The sequence below is a fragment of the Terrapene carolina genome, unplaced genomic scaffold (genome assembly GCF_002925995.2).
Source record: "Terrapene carolina triunguis isolate 2854851 unplaced genomic scaffold, T_m_triunguis-2.0 Scaffold112, whole genome shotgun sequence".
NCBI classification, from domain to species: Eukaryota; Metazoa; Chordata; order Testudines; family Emydidae; genus Terrapene; species Terrapene triunguis.
In genome coordinates, this window is record NW_020664463.1 from 13,299,493 (window position 1) to 13,316,606 (window position 17,114).

General features: G+C 40.8%; 1 protein-coding gene across 1 annotated transcript; it reads left to right on the forward strand.

The window, feature by feature from the left end:
* The first annotated feature begins 419 nt into the window (after positions 1-419).
* On the forward strand, positions 420-12,206 carry UPK2 (uroplakin 2). The gene is made up of 5 exons (XM_024204424.1): positions 420-501; positions 6,168-6,323; positions 7,483-7,720; positions 10,215-10,294; positions 12,064-12,206. The coding sequence occupies exons 1-5, from the start codon at positions 420-422 to the stop codon at positions 12,204-12,206; spliced, it is 699 nt and encodes a 232-aa protein (XP_024060192.1).
* Positions 12,207-17,114: the final 4,908 nt, after the last annotated feature.

Sequence of the window (17,114 nt, forward strand, 5' to 3'; positions counted from 1 at the left end):
TCTCTATGAAATGGATCAGTTAGCTGAATGTCATTTAGAAATTATTTCTCATGCAAAGCTCTCTGAGCAGGTTGGTCATCGCCAATGGGCAGAAGTCCTTTCACTGCTCTCTTGAGCATTTAGGCCCAGATCCAGGAAAGGACCTAAGCCCCTACTTCTAAGCCCTTTACTGGATCAAGTCCTTAAAGTTCCCATTACCTTTACACCCATGTTGCTGCCTCACTGTGTGACAAGAACTGCAGCTTTATCTAGTACATACATCTCCCCTGTCTCTTCTCTTCCTTTTCTCCCATCCCCCTTCTATGCACCTGTTTAATGATGCAAATCCCTCCCACTTTTCCAAGGCAGAAAATCTACAGACCAAGAAACTTACTTCTCAGTTGTCCACCAAGCTGGACTAATCCCTTCACATTACAGCAATGAAGCTAATTCCGCTGATTTGCTTTGCTGGCTGCCTTGGAATAGGATGGGCTGTTCAACTGTCCAGTTTAGACAAAATCTGTAAGTACCACTTTTCTGTTTCAGTAGTAGCAAGCTACATTGGATTTTATGCTTTGAATTAATGTATTTATGTTTAGTAATGCTCAGCTGAATTGATGCTGTAACAGCGCAACCCAGGTTTAGATGAACAGGAAACAATATAGCAATATTTAGTTTTATTTCAGATATTGCTATTATTATTTATGTAGAGCCATACATATAAGGAGTTTTACAGGCAAATAAATTATTTATTAGAAGATTTATACATATTTCCCACATGAATCCTTGATTGTAAAACCTAACTCTATTTGATAGAGAATTTTGAATCATTTCAGGCCAAATTCTGCCATCATTTACACCAGCATAGGTCTGAAGTATCTCCATGGACTTCAACTTCCACTGACATACTGTGGGCAAGAAATTATACCTTTTCCTTAAAAAAATTACTGATATGTACAGCTCATGCATGCACATGGCACTATATAAAACACTAAGAATAGGTAATAATAATAATAAAGTTAATAATAAATCAAATTACTCTAGATTTACACAGGTGTAACTGAGAAAAGAATTTTGTCCTTTAAATCTGATATTTATGTGTGTACAGAACAAAGAAAAAAAAAATAAAACTCCATGCTACTTGAATAATAGGCAAAAAGAAACTATCTAGATTGAAGCCAAAATAAAAAATGGTATTAGGAAAGTACCAGAATGTATGATCTCCTTTCTCCTGGCGTAGTTAGTAAGAAGAAGAAAGAAAAATGTGCCTGAGATACTGCAACAAACTTATACATTGTAACAATCTTGTAATTCAGCAGTATCTGTCACACTGATCAGAATGCTCCCAAACCAGTTTCCAAAGGGTGATAGAATACTAAAGGCAGGAAAGTTGTTGGTAATGTTCTGCAATGTCTTAGTCAAAGGAAGATAAATAGTGCACATGCATAGGAGAAATGTGTAAGGTCACTTCATTTATCTATATGCCCATTTTAGGTATCATTAGACTTAGGGTTACCAGATAGCAACTGTGAAAAAACAGGACAGGGGAAGGGGGGTAATAAGCACCTATATAGGAAAAAGTCCCAAAAAACGGGACTGTCCCTTTAAAAACAGGACAGCTGGTCACCCTAATTTAGAGTACAAGTAGTGCAGATAGAGATCCTATTAGTCTTTATAGGAGTGTGACATTTTTAAGGTCAAACACACCTATTCTTGACCCTTTTCTTCACCCTGAATTCAGTATTCATATAGAGGTTGATTTTCAGCAGTCATTGGAGGTACAGGTGCTCAGCGCCTCTGAAAATGAAGCTCACAGCATATTTCATTATGTGTATAATAATGTGTTCATTTACCGCCCAAACCAATACTGCCTGAAAACAATGAGAGTCTTTCCATTGATTTTAACAGGAGTTGGATCAGGTCTTTGATGAATGATAGGTACATTCTTTAAAAAACTGTTGATTCTTTCTGAATGAAAGGAGGTATTAGAAAATATAATCTACTGTTAGTAATTCATTAATGGCACTATTTATTTTTACATTTTAGGCCAGATTCTGCTCTCTGTGATACCAGTGTAAACCTAAAATAAGACTGTTCAACCCAATCAAGTTGCTCTGGGTTTCTATTCGGAGCTGAGTCTGGCCCTTTGGCTCCAGCCCTGCAGTCCTCAAGCAAGAAAAATTCCATGGGAGTTTGCCTCAGGACTGAAAGATCAGGGTCTTCAGCATAACAAAGTAAACAAAACTGAAATCAGAGAGGCAAGGTCAGGTGGGTGAGGTAATCGCTTTTATTGGACCAACTTCTGTTGGTGAGAGAGAGAAGCTGTCGAGCTACACAGAGCTCTTCTTCAGGTCTGGGGAAAGGGACTCCCAGCGTCGTAACAAAATGCAAGGTGGAACAGACGCTTGGGAGTTCCTTTCCCGGACCTGAAGAAGAGCTCTGTGTAGCTCAAAAGCGAGTCTCTCTCACCAACAGAAACTGGTCCAATAAAAGATATTACCTCACCCACCTTGTCTCCCTAATATCCTGGGACCCACAGGGCTAGAGCTACACTGCATTCAACTGAAATCAGTACATCAGAATGCAAAAAAAAAAAGAATTAGCATTAGGACAAATGGCCAGAGGCCATGTAGAGAGCACAATGAACTGGATCACATTACACTGGTATCCAGGCGGACTAAAATGCTGTACCTGGTCTTCCAGCAAGCACAGGAGAGCCCAAGGTTTATCTCAGAGGTGACTATGGGGAATACTGTCAGGTTAAAAGTCACATGTAAAAAAAACCCCCGTCATTACTAACAGTACATTAGAGCATTCTCAACTAGGGCTCTGGGGCCCCCTAGGGGGCTGCAAGAAGATTTCAGGAGGGCCGCCAAGCATGGCTGGCATTAGATTTTCTGGGGCCCAGGGCAGAAAGCTGAAGCCCCACTACATGGGGCTGAAGTGTGGAACCCTGAGCCCCACCACCCAGAGCTGAAGCCTGAGCAACTTAGCTTTGCGGGGGCCCCTGTGGTGTGGGACCTCAGGTGATTGCCCTGCTTGCTACCCTCTAATGCCAGCCCTGGCTTTTATATGCAGAAAAGCAGTTATTGTGGCACTGGTGGGCCGTGGAGTTTTTATAGCATGTTGTGGGGGGCCTCAGAGAGAAAAGGGTTGAGAACCCCTGCATTAGAGAATATTAAGGGCCTGATTCTCCACTCTGTTACATTAGTTTTAGGCCCCAGTTCAGCAACATACTTAAGCATGTGTCTAACTTTAAGTATATGAGTAGTCTCACTGAAGTCAATGGGAGTTCTCATGGGCTTAAAGTTAGACACATCCTTATACACATCCTTGCTGAACTGGAGACTCATATCAGATAGCTCCAGTGGCATCACTGAAGTGATCAGCAGAAAATCTAACTCTAAAAAAATCTAATTTACTTTCCATTAGTGAGGCTGTCTGTTGATACTTTGCATTTCACTCATCTTAAAGAGTGAAATTAGACTAGATCATTCATTTTTCTTTGTAGTCCCTTTCTAGTCAGTTTCACTTTCTAGTTTGCACTGGCGTTGTAGGAAATTACTACAACCTGGGCAAAACCCATTTTAATTAAAAGATTTACTTAAAGAATGTACATATCTGGTTATTTAAACAAAAGTTAAGTTTTAGATTCAGGGCATGTCTACACGTATAGTGGTGCAGTGGTCAGGGCCGGTGCAACCCATTAGGCGACCTAGGTGGTCGCCTAGGGCGCTACAATTTGGGGGGCGGCGACCGTGGTGGTATTTCAGCGGCGGGACCTTCCGCCGCCTCTGTGGGGGGCGGCATTTCGGGGCGGGACCTTCTGCCGCCTACGGCGGCAGAACAGCTGGTGGTGCTCCTGGCAGTGGTGCAGCTGCAATGATGCAGCTGCGCCGCTGCAGCGCATCTCCCGTCTCCCCAGCTCTCCCGTCAGCATAATAAAACCACCCCCGTGAGTGGCAGAAGAGTTGTTTTTAAGTGTATAAAGGCTGATATTTAAACTAGCTAGAATATTAATGTTTTATAACTACAAATGCTTCTCACTATAAACTGACTTGCTACTGATTCCACATAATAACCACACAGAGAGCTTGAAAAACTAACTTGTCCACTGCAAGTAAGAAATTTTCCCAGATGGGAAAGTTGCCAACAGCTTCTAAAGAATCTAAGCTTGCTTTCTTCTATTTTATTTTAAGGGTTCTGGTCCTTATGGTTATGCAGAAACCCTTCCAGCTGTGAACAGAATGTAAGCCATTGCAGTGCTGTCTTCCTAAGTCTGCAGTCAGACAGCCCCAGTGCTTCTGCTGCTGCTTCGAGACCCCTGAAGCAGCAACAGAGTGAAAATCGACAATTTGAGATTTCACAGCTGCTGTTCAGTATCATGTGGGCAACAATGAAGCTGACAAGAATTAGATGAGGTTCATTCTGCAGCTGCTTGGGAAAGTAGTGGGCATCAGCAGTGGCAGGTGCTGGGGCTATTTGCTAGGAGGAAGACTGAAAAGTACGGCTGGGGGAGACAGGGCCGGCTCTAGGCACCAGCAAAACAAGCTGGTGCTTGGGGCGGCACATTTTTAGGGGCGGCATGGCCGGCGCCAGAATGCCGCCCCTAAAAATGTGCCCCGGCCGCCCTAGCTCACCTCCGCTGCTGCTGCCGCTCGCGCGCCGCTACTCGCCCTCCCTCCCAGGCTCTCAAACCTGGGAGGGAGGGGGAGATCCCGAGCGGCCGCGGCGCGTGAAACAGCTGTTTCGCGCGCCGCTGCTCCCTCTCCCTCCCAGGCTTGAGAGCGGGGGGGAGGTAGGAGGCAGGGAAGGGGCGGAGTTGAGGCGGGGCCGGGGGTGGGGTAATTAAAAAACGGGGGGGGGGCGGCCAAAATTGTTTTTGCTTTGGGCGGCAAAAATCCTAGAGCTGGCCCTGGGGGGAGAGGTAGAGAACCAAAATCCCAAGCCTCTCTGCAGCCAAGAGAGCTGATGGAAGAGTGGAGCAGTGGAGGCTTTACCACTCTTCACATTCCCTCCACCACAGCAGCAAGAAAGCTGCAGGAGGGTTAAAATAGCAGAAGGCTCTGAGAACAGAGGAAGTGAACTGTCAGAGGGAATTTTCCTTCTCCTTTCCAGAGTCAGAGGACCAGGTAGGAATTTATCAGTCACATACTACCTAATGGCTGATAGGAAAGATGGGGCTCCCAAACAGACTCAAGGGATGTCATCGTCCTCTTTTTCAATAGCTGTTGGAGAGAGGTTGGCTTCTCACCTGGGCATTGAATTTAGAAAATGGAAGCATCAAAGCTTTTGGGTTGGGACTGGGGCCACAATTAGGGAAGTGCAAACATAGCTTCAAGCCACATCTTCCCCTGCTTCCAATGGGCCCTGTGCTCAGGGCTGGACTGGAGTAACAGAGAATCTGGCCCTATGTTTTTAAAATAGATTATTTTAAAATGGATTAACAATTTATTAAAATCAAACAGTGTGTTACTCTTCAATTCCTTTAAATAGCAGGGAGTGTGGCTTTAGCGGAGTGGCAGCACGTCTTTTTCACAGAGGCTAGTAAGCTTAGTTCTTAGGTTAGTAGATGTTGTTTATGTTTTTCAACATAGATATATAAAGCAATAATTATATTATCAGAGGGATTGTGGCAGAACAAGGTAAGGTATGCCCCACTCAAGACGGGCTTCTGCTGCGCTCCCAACCACAGACCCAGTGAGGAACTCAAAACCAGTTACGTTAGTAGTAATCGCAAACCATAAGTTTCATAGGTACATTCACCTAATTAAGATAACTAAGATTCTCTCCTAAACATTTGATCTGTTCCTTGAGTGTCTATAGCATTTAAAAAAAAAAAAAAAAAAAAGCACAAAGATAAATAGCGAAGCTGGTCCAAAATTGTCTATCAGAACATTTTTACAGTGGAAAATGGCTGTTCAACTAAAAGGAAGTTCTTGTGAAAACGTTTCCATTTTGTTGAACAATTTTGGTTTTCATCAACCCTACCCCCCCAAAAAAACCTAAAAAATGTCAATGAAAATGAAAAAAAAAATTTGTGTCCTCAGAGATTTTTCATGATGGGAAAAACTTATTTCCCCATCAGCTCTAATAAATATATCAATATCCATTAGCTAAATTTCCTGGTCATCATATATTTACATGGAGACAAATTTGCTCTAACATTATCTTTTTTTCATTTCCAGCACTAGATTTCTTTCCAAATGCGAGCGTGATTTTAGCAGCAAGAATGAGTTCATCTTTCATTGTTAATATTCCTAAGTGTATTTCTTCCTCTCAATTCACACCCACCACGATTAGACCAGCAGTAGCGGCTGTTGGTGATAAAGTTGCTATGCCAGGTATGGTGTATTCTTGATTTTTCTCTTTCGATGTGTCGATTCTTTTAACTTGTCCACCTGTATCCTTGTGCCGTGCTCTGACACATGTGCGGCATCTTTTTTTCTGCCTGTTCTCCCTCTCTGACATGTCCTATCTTCTGTCTCCATTCTTTCTTCTCCTTTTCATCTGTCTTTCTCTCTTTTTTCTATTTTTTAAAAATAAATTCTTGCTCCTTTTTGGGGGCTTTTCTTGCTCCCCTATTCATAATCCCATTCATGCTGCATGGGTTGTGGGCATCGTTAGTGGCTCTGTAAGGCCAGGACACAGGCATCACATCTGTGCCCTATAATTATCCTGGAGGCTTCTCATTCCCTGCAACATGGCTGTGGCCTTCAGGGACAGCTAGTCAGAAAATTTTTGTTTTAAGCTTTTACCTGTAAGAAAGGTGGAAACATTTTTCAAAGAGAATTTCCAGTAAAGTTTTTTCTGTTTTTCCTGCAAGTAGACATGTTATCCAATCCATGCCCTATAGATACCCACACTGCTCAGTCCATATACTACTGTGGCCTCTGGCTAGTCACGATGTTGCTTAGTTGAGGCACCATGGTTGTGGCCTGTGAGTTATGTGCACACTATAAAGTTGGGAGAGAAAATCATTTTCAAAGTTCAGTTCTATTTTCACACTATCCTTTCTTCCCTCATTAATACAGACAATGAGGACTAGGTTGGCACCTTGCAATCTGTCCCTGGGAAAGGAGCAGGACATATTTGTTCTAGCCGAGGAGTAAAGAACAGGGACTGAATTATGACTCAGTCCCAATTCAGATCCTGTTTCCCACTTGTTCCATGGAGGATGTAAGCTGTGCCAACCTTTTTCCTGCAACCTACTTCCCCTCCTCTGTGTCAGCTCATCCTGTGCCAATGCTCTATACACTCCTCGCCTATCTGCACGGGCAAGGGACTAACACCCCCAGGGCAGCTACTTCTCCCAGACATTACAACCCATGTTGCCTACACAGGGGAGAGAAAGGGGCACCTTATGGTTCCTTACTCCCCAGTACGGGATGCTTGAGCCCTCAGATAACATCTTCAAACCACAGCGTCAGTAATAGGTTATGGTCTTGCTGCATTGATTGGTCATATGATTAATGTGAAGTTTTTATGCTGTCCTTTTTCAAGCTGTGACAGACACCAATCAGATCAAATCCCTCTACTCTTCCTCTACTGCCCAAGTTTACTTTGCGGGAGAATTCAAGAGTGTCTCATGTAGAATAGCCAGGGATCTTGTGAGCATGGACATTGATGATGGGAACTACAAGCTGACCACAGTCGTAGGCTACCAGGTGGGGGTAGAAGTCTGTGAAAAACCTAAAGGCCCCTTCTGCAATCGAGCCCTTCAGCCATCATCGATTTACAGGTACCGTATGAGCCAACTGAAATGAAAGTGCATTCAGTAGGGCTAAAATATTAGACTTTGATAAGTCAGTACTCTTACACAAGGTGATGCTGGCAACATGAAAGCATGAGAGGGTTTCCTTTCTCTAGCAAATATAAAAAGGGTTAAATATTTGTTTTTGTTTTTTTAAAACATGCTAGGCTCAGAGTTGTTTAAGAATTGTTTCCTGCCCTGTGTGGTTCAGTCATTTCCACTATAATTCAGGAGAGGTGCACTTCAAAAAATGCAACTTACTTACTTCTGATTCATGGTCCCTAGTGTTTAATACATTTTGTTTAGACACCCACTGAAACCAAACACAGTGGTTTTAGAGATGAACCTTTCAGGCTCCACAACTATCTTAGGACTGAGATATTCCGGGGAAGACAAAATGAGGGTTCTCTTAAAAAACATACATAGGCATTCAAAAATGGGCTCTTATGTACACAGGACAAATTCTCCACTCTGGTTCCAGCCCCTTTGCAAAGTATTCAGAATCTGGCCAGAGCTGCTGGGTTGAGACTAGAACTGGTTAGGAATTTGTTGACAAAATGTTTTTTCATTGGAAACTGCTGATTTGTCAAAACTGAAACTTTTCATGGGGAAGGATCAGTTTTGACAAATTTCTGAACTCGAAAAAATGTTGAAAAAACTTTTGAAATTGTTAAAACGTCCTGTTTTGAGATTTTCTAAGCAAAAAGCTGTCAGTTTTCTGGTTTGAAACCACATTTTGTTTCTAAATTTAAGCTAATGATAGTACATTTAAAAATATTAAAATTTTGAGATTTTGACTTTTTGTCCTGATTTAGGATGGGAACATTTTTCAAAATCTCAACATTTTTTGGAGGACGGGAAAACCATTTCTTACCCAGCTCTAGCTGAGAATTCCAGTGGTAGGTAGTGGGGTGTGGGTTCAGAGCTGGCATAAAGCTGGCAGACCTGGCTCCCATGCCAACCAATCCCCACTACAGACTAGAAGGTGTGCTAGGGAATTGAATGGGCTCTTCCAATTCACAGCTGGGTATGGTTCCTTACAGCTTGTCTACACAGTTCAGCAATGCACGGTAGAGGGGTGTGATTTCTAAAGTGCACCAGGGTGTTGTGCACTAATTGGCTCATGTAGACCTTGCTGGTGTTAACTAAGTTCCCTTGTGCACATTAATTGAGTGCTGTTTGAAGCAGATTTACGATAATGTGCACTGAGGAGCATTTACTGCACATCAGCATGGTCTACACAGGCCAGTTAGTGCACAACACATTGGTGCACTTCAGAAATCACACCCCTCTAGTTCACATTGCCACACTCTATAGATAAGCCTTAGAGTTCATAGCCAACTGTTACAAGTTACAGCAGCCTCATACCTATTCTAACTTATGCTGAGGCTAGGGCAGCTAAGACTATCTCTACTATTAGGTACGCCACTCTTTGTTCGCAGGAGAAATAAAACAAAATGAAACCACCTCTAATGAGGGGTGGTAACTATGTCGGCGGGAGAGCATCTCCTGCCGACAAAGTGCTGTCCATACTGGCACTTTTCTCGGTAAAACTTTTGTCGGTCAGAGGTGTGTTTTTTTCACACCCCTGACTGACAAAAGTTTTACCGACAAAAGTGCCATGTAGACATAGCCTTAAGAATCAAGGAAGCAGAATCCCATTTTGCAAGCACATATGGGCATCTGAGTGTACAATGCCAGCTTGTGTAGATGCAATGGATGCATGCACTGTTTTTCTATTTTTCTGATTGCACCTTCTTCTGAAAATCAAAATGCTCTAAGTAATGCAACGCATTATCTTTAGAAAGCTTCCTTATTACCAAATACCATAAGTGATAGTTCATAACTGTAAACTCAGACAAAAAGAAAAGTCATAGGTGGAGAACGAGGGCCTGGTCTAAAGCTTACCAAGTTCAAAGGACGTCTTTCCAGTGATTTCAATGGGCTTTGAATCAGGCCCGTAAAGTGACTCAGAGAGAGATTAAAGAAAGAATTCCACTTACATGGATGAATTAAGAATGAAATGTGGAGATAGAAGAGTATGGGTGGATATGAAGTCAAAGAGGAAGGGAGGAGCGAATCCATGCAGAGTTTTGAAACATGTAGATAGTTTCTTAGGTGAATAAGAAACAGTGACAGACCCAAACCAAAACACTAGGTCCAAAAACCCTCCCGCCAAATATAGGTGAGCTTTAGAGCTGAATGCCAATTCAACATTTTGGACATGGGCCCATCTTAGTAAGGAACCATTTCAAGTAATGGTGGGATGGGAGTCAGGAGGTCCTTCTTTATGAAGACAGAGAACAGGCTGTGACAGCAATTTTCCATCATAAAAAAAAGTTTGTTATTGATTATGGTGGACAATATTATCCTAGGTTAAAAACAATCCAGAGCTAACAACTGCACTAAACATACAGTGGTATTTTGTATGATCCTGCTTAAGAGAATGTCTAATGTTTATTTTTTACCATGCTTATTTAAGGGTAAATTTCTTTATTTTGGATGAAAATGCGGTAATAAGAGCTCACACAGGCTGGTCAGATGCCATACAAACAAACAATGGTGAGTCCCTAACATAGTGAAAAAGTCACTTCAGTCATTCTCATTAAGCTCCTGTCATTCTGAGTCATAAAATCACCCTGTTACAGGATAATAATCTGCTCTGCTAAAGGTATTTTAACACTAGCCTTTCTCTCTCCAGTTCATAATACTGTGCAGAAACTTGGGACTGGATTATCATTTACACCAGAAGTATTTTGTATCCACTTTGCAGTTAATCAGTTAATTTACGCAAGTGTAAAAGACTACAAAAAGGTGGAAGGCATGTGAGAAGCAGGCCCGTGGTTTCATTTAGCCTGATTCATCACTACAGTATAAGGATTAAATAATAACTAATAATGAATCTGATTGAGATTTAAAAATAAGTAACCACCAACTTCCTGCACTAGGTTAGACATCTAATGTCTTGTCTTCACACAAAGTTGCATGGATTTAACTTATCTGGTTTAAAAACTGATTAAATTAAACCAGTGCAAAAGCTCGGCGTGGACACTCTTAAACTGATTTATACCTCACCTTTATTGAATTAGCATAAATGGATTCCTTGCTGAATTAAGCTGAATTTACATAAGCCATTTTAAAATTTATTTGAGAGATTTCACCTGGAGACTGCACCAGTTTAATTATGGATCTTAAAAAAACAAACGTTTAGGGTACGACTACACTGAAATCAGAGGTGTGATTGCTGCATGGGCTGGGATATCTGTGCTAGCTTTGATGGAGCTAGTACTGCTAAAAATAGCAGTGAATAAGTGGCAGCATGGCAGTGCGGGCAGGCCAGGGACCCTGGGCACATACTTTTATTGCCAGCCTTTGCTGAACTCTGTACCTTTATGTATCCACTGCTATTTTAGCTGCACTACCTAGATTAAAGCTAATGTCAGTATGTCAGACTGTCCTGCAATCACAACTCTGTTTGCAGTGTACATATACCTTTAGACAAACTGCTAGTTTGTGTGTAAACAAGGCCTAAGTACCTGAATGCACCTAAAAACCACATGCTTAGATGTCTAAATAGTAGGGCTGTCAAACGATTAAAAAAAAATTGCAATTAATCGTGAGATTTAAAAAAAAGTCATGATTAATCGCAGTTTTAATCGCACTGTTAAATGATAATAGAATATCAATTTAAATTATTTTTGGATGTTTTCCAACATTTTCAAATATTTTGATTTCAATTACAACACAATACCACGTGTACAGTGCTCACTTTATATTATTTTTTATTACAAATATTTGCACTGTAAAAAAGATAAACAAAAGAAATAGCATTTTTCAATTCACCTCATACAAGTACTGTAGTGCAATCTCTTTATCATGAAAGTTCAACTTACAAATGTAGAATTTTTTTTTTTTTGTTACGTAACTGCCCTCAAAAAACAAAACAATGTAAAACTTTAGAGCCTACAAATCGAAGCATGAAGGGCCATACGAATGTTTAACATATCTGGCATGTAAATATCTTGCAACACTGGCTACAACAGTGACATGCGAATACCTGTTCTCACTTTCAGGTGATGTAAATAAGAAGCAGGCAGCATTATCTCCTGTAATTGTAAACAAACATGTTTGTCTTAGCGACTGGCTGAACAAGAAGTAGGACTGAGTGGACTTGTAGGCTCTAAAGTTTTACATTATTTTGTTAACTGCGATGACAGCCCTACTAAATAGTACTACTTACACCCTCACACCAGGGTGCAAAAGGGAAACATCGGTTTGAAAATCTACCCCGATGGTTTTAACTCCCTAAATATTTTGTCTTTATATTTTAGTGACAAGCTTCACGGCATATGATGGATCATTCTTAGGGCGGGCCGGAGGAATGATAGTGATCACGATACTGCTTTCTGTTGGTATGTTCGTGCTGGTGGTTGGCTTAATTGTGGCAGCAGCTCTTGGAGGAAAAAAATCATAAATCAGGCAAGCCAAGATTGCCTTCCAGAACAAAAACCACTACCAATCTGAATGAACTGCTTTCCGGGAATCAAGAATATCTACAATAATGAGTGCTGCATTAAAGAGGGAACATGAAGAATTAGAAATAGTATAAATCAGAATTGAAGATGTATAATGTATCAAATGAATACTGTATATAGCCTGATTTACAATGTGCCAATTTTTATATCAAGAGCTAACATTAGAGTTAGGCCCAAACCAAAACTCTAGGTCTAAACAACCCTGACGTTTGGTTCCAAGTTGGCTTGGGCCTTTCTCTAGCTAAGATACTTTGGTGCCATAAACAAAAATCCATCGTCATTAACCCGAGACATGCAGCTAGGGAGCTGTATATCACATGTGCCACAGTGCATGACTTTTAATTCTAGGAGCAACATTTCTGAGGGTGCTTGGGCAGGCTTTATATCTCAGTGTCTTAACACATCTGCTGTGTTAGTGGTTGTATGGTATGCAATGGTTGATTATGGGTGCACTGAGGGCTATGGCTCATTGTGTGTAGTGAATTTCTATTTACACCCATGAATCAGAGGCCACCATCTTTGAGTCTGACATTTCACGTTGGCTGGAGAGGATGTATGGTGCATTGTGCTAACTGTCAGAGGAGTTGATTTTAGATGCCTGATCCTTAGAGATGTTGAGCAGCTATAACTTCCATTAACCCAAATCCACAAGCTTCTAATTGACATCAATGAGAGCTGCAGGTCCCTGGTGTCATGACCCACAGGGTTCAAACCTAGGTCTTCCGAGGCCATGGGAACAACCACACTCCAACTTGCCAGTCTGCTGACAATGGCTTACCTGGGACCCATGAAGCCCAGACCCAGGGTTAGGCTCTGCCCTGAGGTCCATTTGGCAGAGCCCTGAAGCAGCTGACTGGCCCACTGGCCCTACTTAAGCCGGCAGCAGGAACATTAAGTTGTCTGAACAACTGGGTTCCACTCTGCTTGGGAGTGTGTGCCTCGTGGCTCCATGTCCTTGATTTCTTGGCATCTGACTTGTGGTTCTGGACCTTGTGGTTCTGGAGTTTGTTTCCTGCCTCTGACCTCCTGGTATCCTGACCCAACTTGACTCTGGTTCCTGACTTGTGGTTCTGACCCCCAGTCTATCTCCTGCTTCTGACCTTCTGGTATCCTGACCCAACTGATTCTTGACTCCTGTCTTGTGACTGGACTCTGGCTCCAACTGCTAGGTTTGACCTGGTTGTGACACGCAACACCTCTCAGGATCAGGCCCTACCATGGCATTGTAGATGTCCTGATGAGTTTACATGGTTTGCATATTGATCCATAGTGACAGTTATTCTCCCGAAGGGTCTGTGCCCAGGGCCACTCTGAAAATTTTCATTTATGCTAAAGAGACTTGTCAAGTAACCACTAAAACTGATCTGAAAGAGCTTTTATTGCTTTGAGCTGAAAGGCCTCATCTCAGCTGTCAGAATTTGCTTTGATGTTTTGGCAACTGCACTCAGACCTCTGAAGTGGTCCAGCTGTGAGCCCTCGGAGGTGTAAATATTTTCAATTAGTATTTTCAGTATAAATAATAATACCAATAACCAAATTAAATTCTTTAGGTTTGAGGGTCTGGGGTGGTTACAGATAAATTTAGTTTAGTCAAAGACTGTGAATGACACCATAAGTGATAGAATTAAAGACTTCATTTAAAATAGAAATTTAAAATAGAATAGATGGTTAAAGCAAACAGGAAGTATGATATAACCATACACTGCATTTTTATACTCACATTCCAAAATGAAATGGTGCAGCCAGGGGTGTCCATTCCCTGAATGAGAAGAATGGGTAAATAATCCTTTTTTTAATGGTATCTTGATGGTGGATGAGCATGCTAATCTAAAATTAATGTGCTATCCTTTAAAAAAATAATTTACAATAACACCCTTGATTAATTAGCATTAAGCCTATCTTTTACCATATCTATATTTCCGCTACCTTCATTAAAATACCTTCTACTCCCTCTTTGGCTATTTAATATTAAACATTTAACATTATCTTTAACAACTGTGTAAATGCCATTCCAATAACTGTCAGTATAGATAGCATCCAACCAGAACATTTACATTACGTCCAAAACTCTTGTTAGAACCAAACACGTTTACAAAATGGCCTGGGGTTATGTCCTAAATTATCGCTAACTTGGCTTTGAGCTGTCTTTCTTCACTTCACCCACAATTTACCACGCCCTCGCTATTGTCAAATCTAAACTTTGGCCCCACTTACATTTTAGCACATTTCTATTACATTTTTATGTAATATTAACAAACATCACTTTTATAGGCTACAGAGGACAGGTTCCCAATCATCATCATGTGGCAAAAGGAAAAAAATACTGAAAAAAAAATAGATTGAGAACATGGAGTGTGAGTTTAATGGAGATGCAAATATGGCAGACCCCTACATAATTATATAAAAGTACAACCTATAACTAAGAGAGAGGGTGGGAAATGATAGAAATACATTGGGCCAAATTCTACTCTCGGTCAAACCCATGCAAACCCATTGACTTCAATGGAGATGCACAGGTGTAAGTGTGAGCAGAATTTGGCTCTTTGGGCTGAATCCAAAGCCCATTGAAGTCAATAGGAAGCTTTCCATATGACTTCAGTGAGTTCTGGATCAGGCCCTTTATGTTTGGTATCATTGGGTACCAAGTCTTCAAGTCTTACAACTACGTATAAATGTAACTGTCAGTGATTACTTTTATGAAGTAATAACTGTGTCAAAATGAAATAAATGACAATCTGTGATGAGGATTTAAAAGCAATAAAAACAGTGGAAATTCAGCTGCAGTTTCATGATGATGATGAATTTCATGAAATCCATAATAGCAAGAGTGTGATATATCAACAGAGGGAGTTCAACAACTGCTCTGGAGCAGTTATTCATTTGTTAGGGGAATAATTCCTACCAATGATCAATTAACAATGGTGTCCAGTGGCACTGGTGTTATAGTTTACAATCCTTTACCATATTTTCATAAATTGCATTCAAGTCCTTGGTTTAATGGAATGCACATAATCTACATTGTACTGTCCTGATAAATTGTTATATGTTCAAACTCATTACAAATTTGAGCTCCCTCCGCCCCCACCTATCTCATGTAATAAAAAGGGTTTAGGGTTGTTTCCTCTCTTCCGAACACTTTGCTTTTTTTTCAGAGGAGTTTTGAACATGTGAACTACTTTGACTTTCAAATAAAAATATGAATGCTGTATATAAAATAATGGCCTCCATGAATATGTTCTGATGTTTTTGCAATGCAACTGAATCTGGGTTGAAAGGAAAAAACTCCAGCCTGAATGAAAAAATTAAGAGTCGGATTATTTTCCTAGAAGGGTGACCTTATAAAAAAGCAGAGATCAAATAGTAAAACATTTTGATAAGAGTGATTTGTTATCCCTTTAGACCATTCTCCAAATTTCACTGAAATGCATTGGGCCTGAGGCCTGGTCTACACCTATAGATTCCAAGGCAGAAGGGATCACTGTGATTCTTTAGAAAAACATTTTTACTTATGTAGATTATTCCCCTTCCTGTAGGGGGTTCATTAAACTTGTAAAAAACCCACCTTTAGACTGATATAATTGCATCCACAATGGAGAGTGCGGAGGGGAGGTAATACCCCTTTAACTATACCTGAATGGTCCAAGCAGTACAGCTGTCTAGTGCAGACCTTATTCTCCTTTGTGCTGCATGTTGTGTAGTCACTTCCACCTATTCAAAATAGTAGAGTTTTTTACACAAATTTTGCACTAACTTTGCACTGATATAAATGTTGGCGCTAGATGCAGTGCAACAAAGAAGCATGCCCTTTGTTTTAACCAGGGGAACAGCAGTCCCTCTGATTCTAACTTCAGGATAGATGATTGAGAAAGCTTGGTAGCGTTTCCCAGGTGTCAATAAACAGTGGTATTTACACGCCTTACTCCAAACAATGCTTTGTCAGTTGAGACCTACTTTCTCGTTAATTTCCAGCCTTGAGCTACTTACTATTTACTATGGGCATTTTTAAATAAATCATATATTGATTCTGTACATGTATTGTTAATTAAGGAACCGATCCTGTGTGGTGATGAGTTCCTCCAGAGAAGTGTAGAACACCTTCAATTGCTAATGAAGTCATTGGGTGGTGCTGGTGCTTAGCACCTCTCAAGATACACTCTGCAGGATTGGATGGTGTAGAGAAATCTGAGCGATGCACAGAAAGAAAAGTAAAAGATGAAATTATTTGAACATGAATTGTAAACAGAAGTATTTTTAATGCGAGCTTCGGGAGTTTCCTTTTCAACGGTTTAAAGTATTGTGACTGAAATCCTAGCTCCAGTGAAGTCAACGATAAAACTCCCAAGGACTTCAATGGAGACCTTGGTGTTTTGTTTTTTTCTCCAAATTTAAATAAATTTGTGCATAAACCGTGGCAGTTTTTATCAAAGTGAATCATTAAATAAAGCATCTGTATGTTATATGTTATGCAAAATGAGAGATGCATTCTACCACCATTACTCTCAATGAGTACTTCTTGGCTCTCTGTGAGCTGAGGGGTGAAAACATTATCTCTTTCCACAACTAGCCCCATTCATTTCAACGGGGCTGCTAGCAGAGTAAAGTGCTACTGAGCTGTATATAAAGGAACAGAATCTAGTCCTGAGTGTTATACTGTTGACATGAGCTACACATCCTATATATAGCAGAAACCAAGTACTCATCTTGTTTTAACACACAAATAAACCTTGCATTCACCAGTCCACATCAATACTATAGTATAGAACAGTGATACTCAGACTGTTGCTCATGAGCCACAAGTGACTCTTTAATGTATCTCCTGCAGCTCTTTGAAGCACATGATATTAAAA

Excerpts from the sequence above, each read along its gene's own strand:
- UPK2 (XM_024204424.1), top strand. The coding sequence starts at position 420 with ATGAAGCTAATTCCGCTGATTTGCTTTGCTGGCTGCCTTGGAATAGGA. Across the intron at positions 6,324-7,482 it reads TGATAAAGTTGCTATGCCAG|CTGTGACAGACACCAATCAG; the intron begins GTATGGTGTATT and ends TCCTTTTTCAAG. Across the intron at positions 7,721-10,214 it reads CAGCCATCATCGATTTACAG|GGTAAATTTCTTTATTTTGG; the intron begins GTACCGTATGAG and ends TGCTTATTTAAG.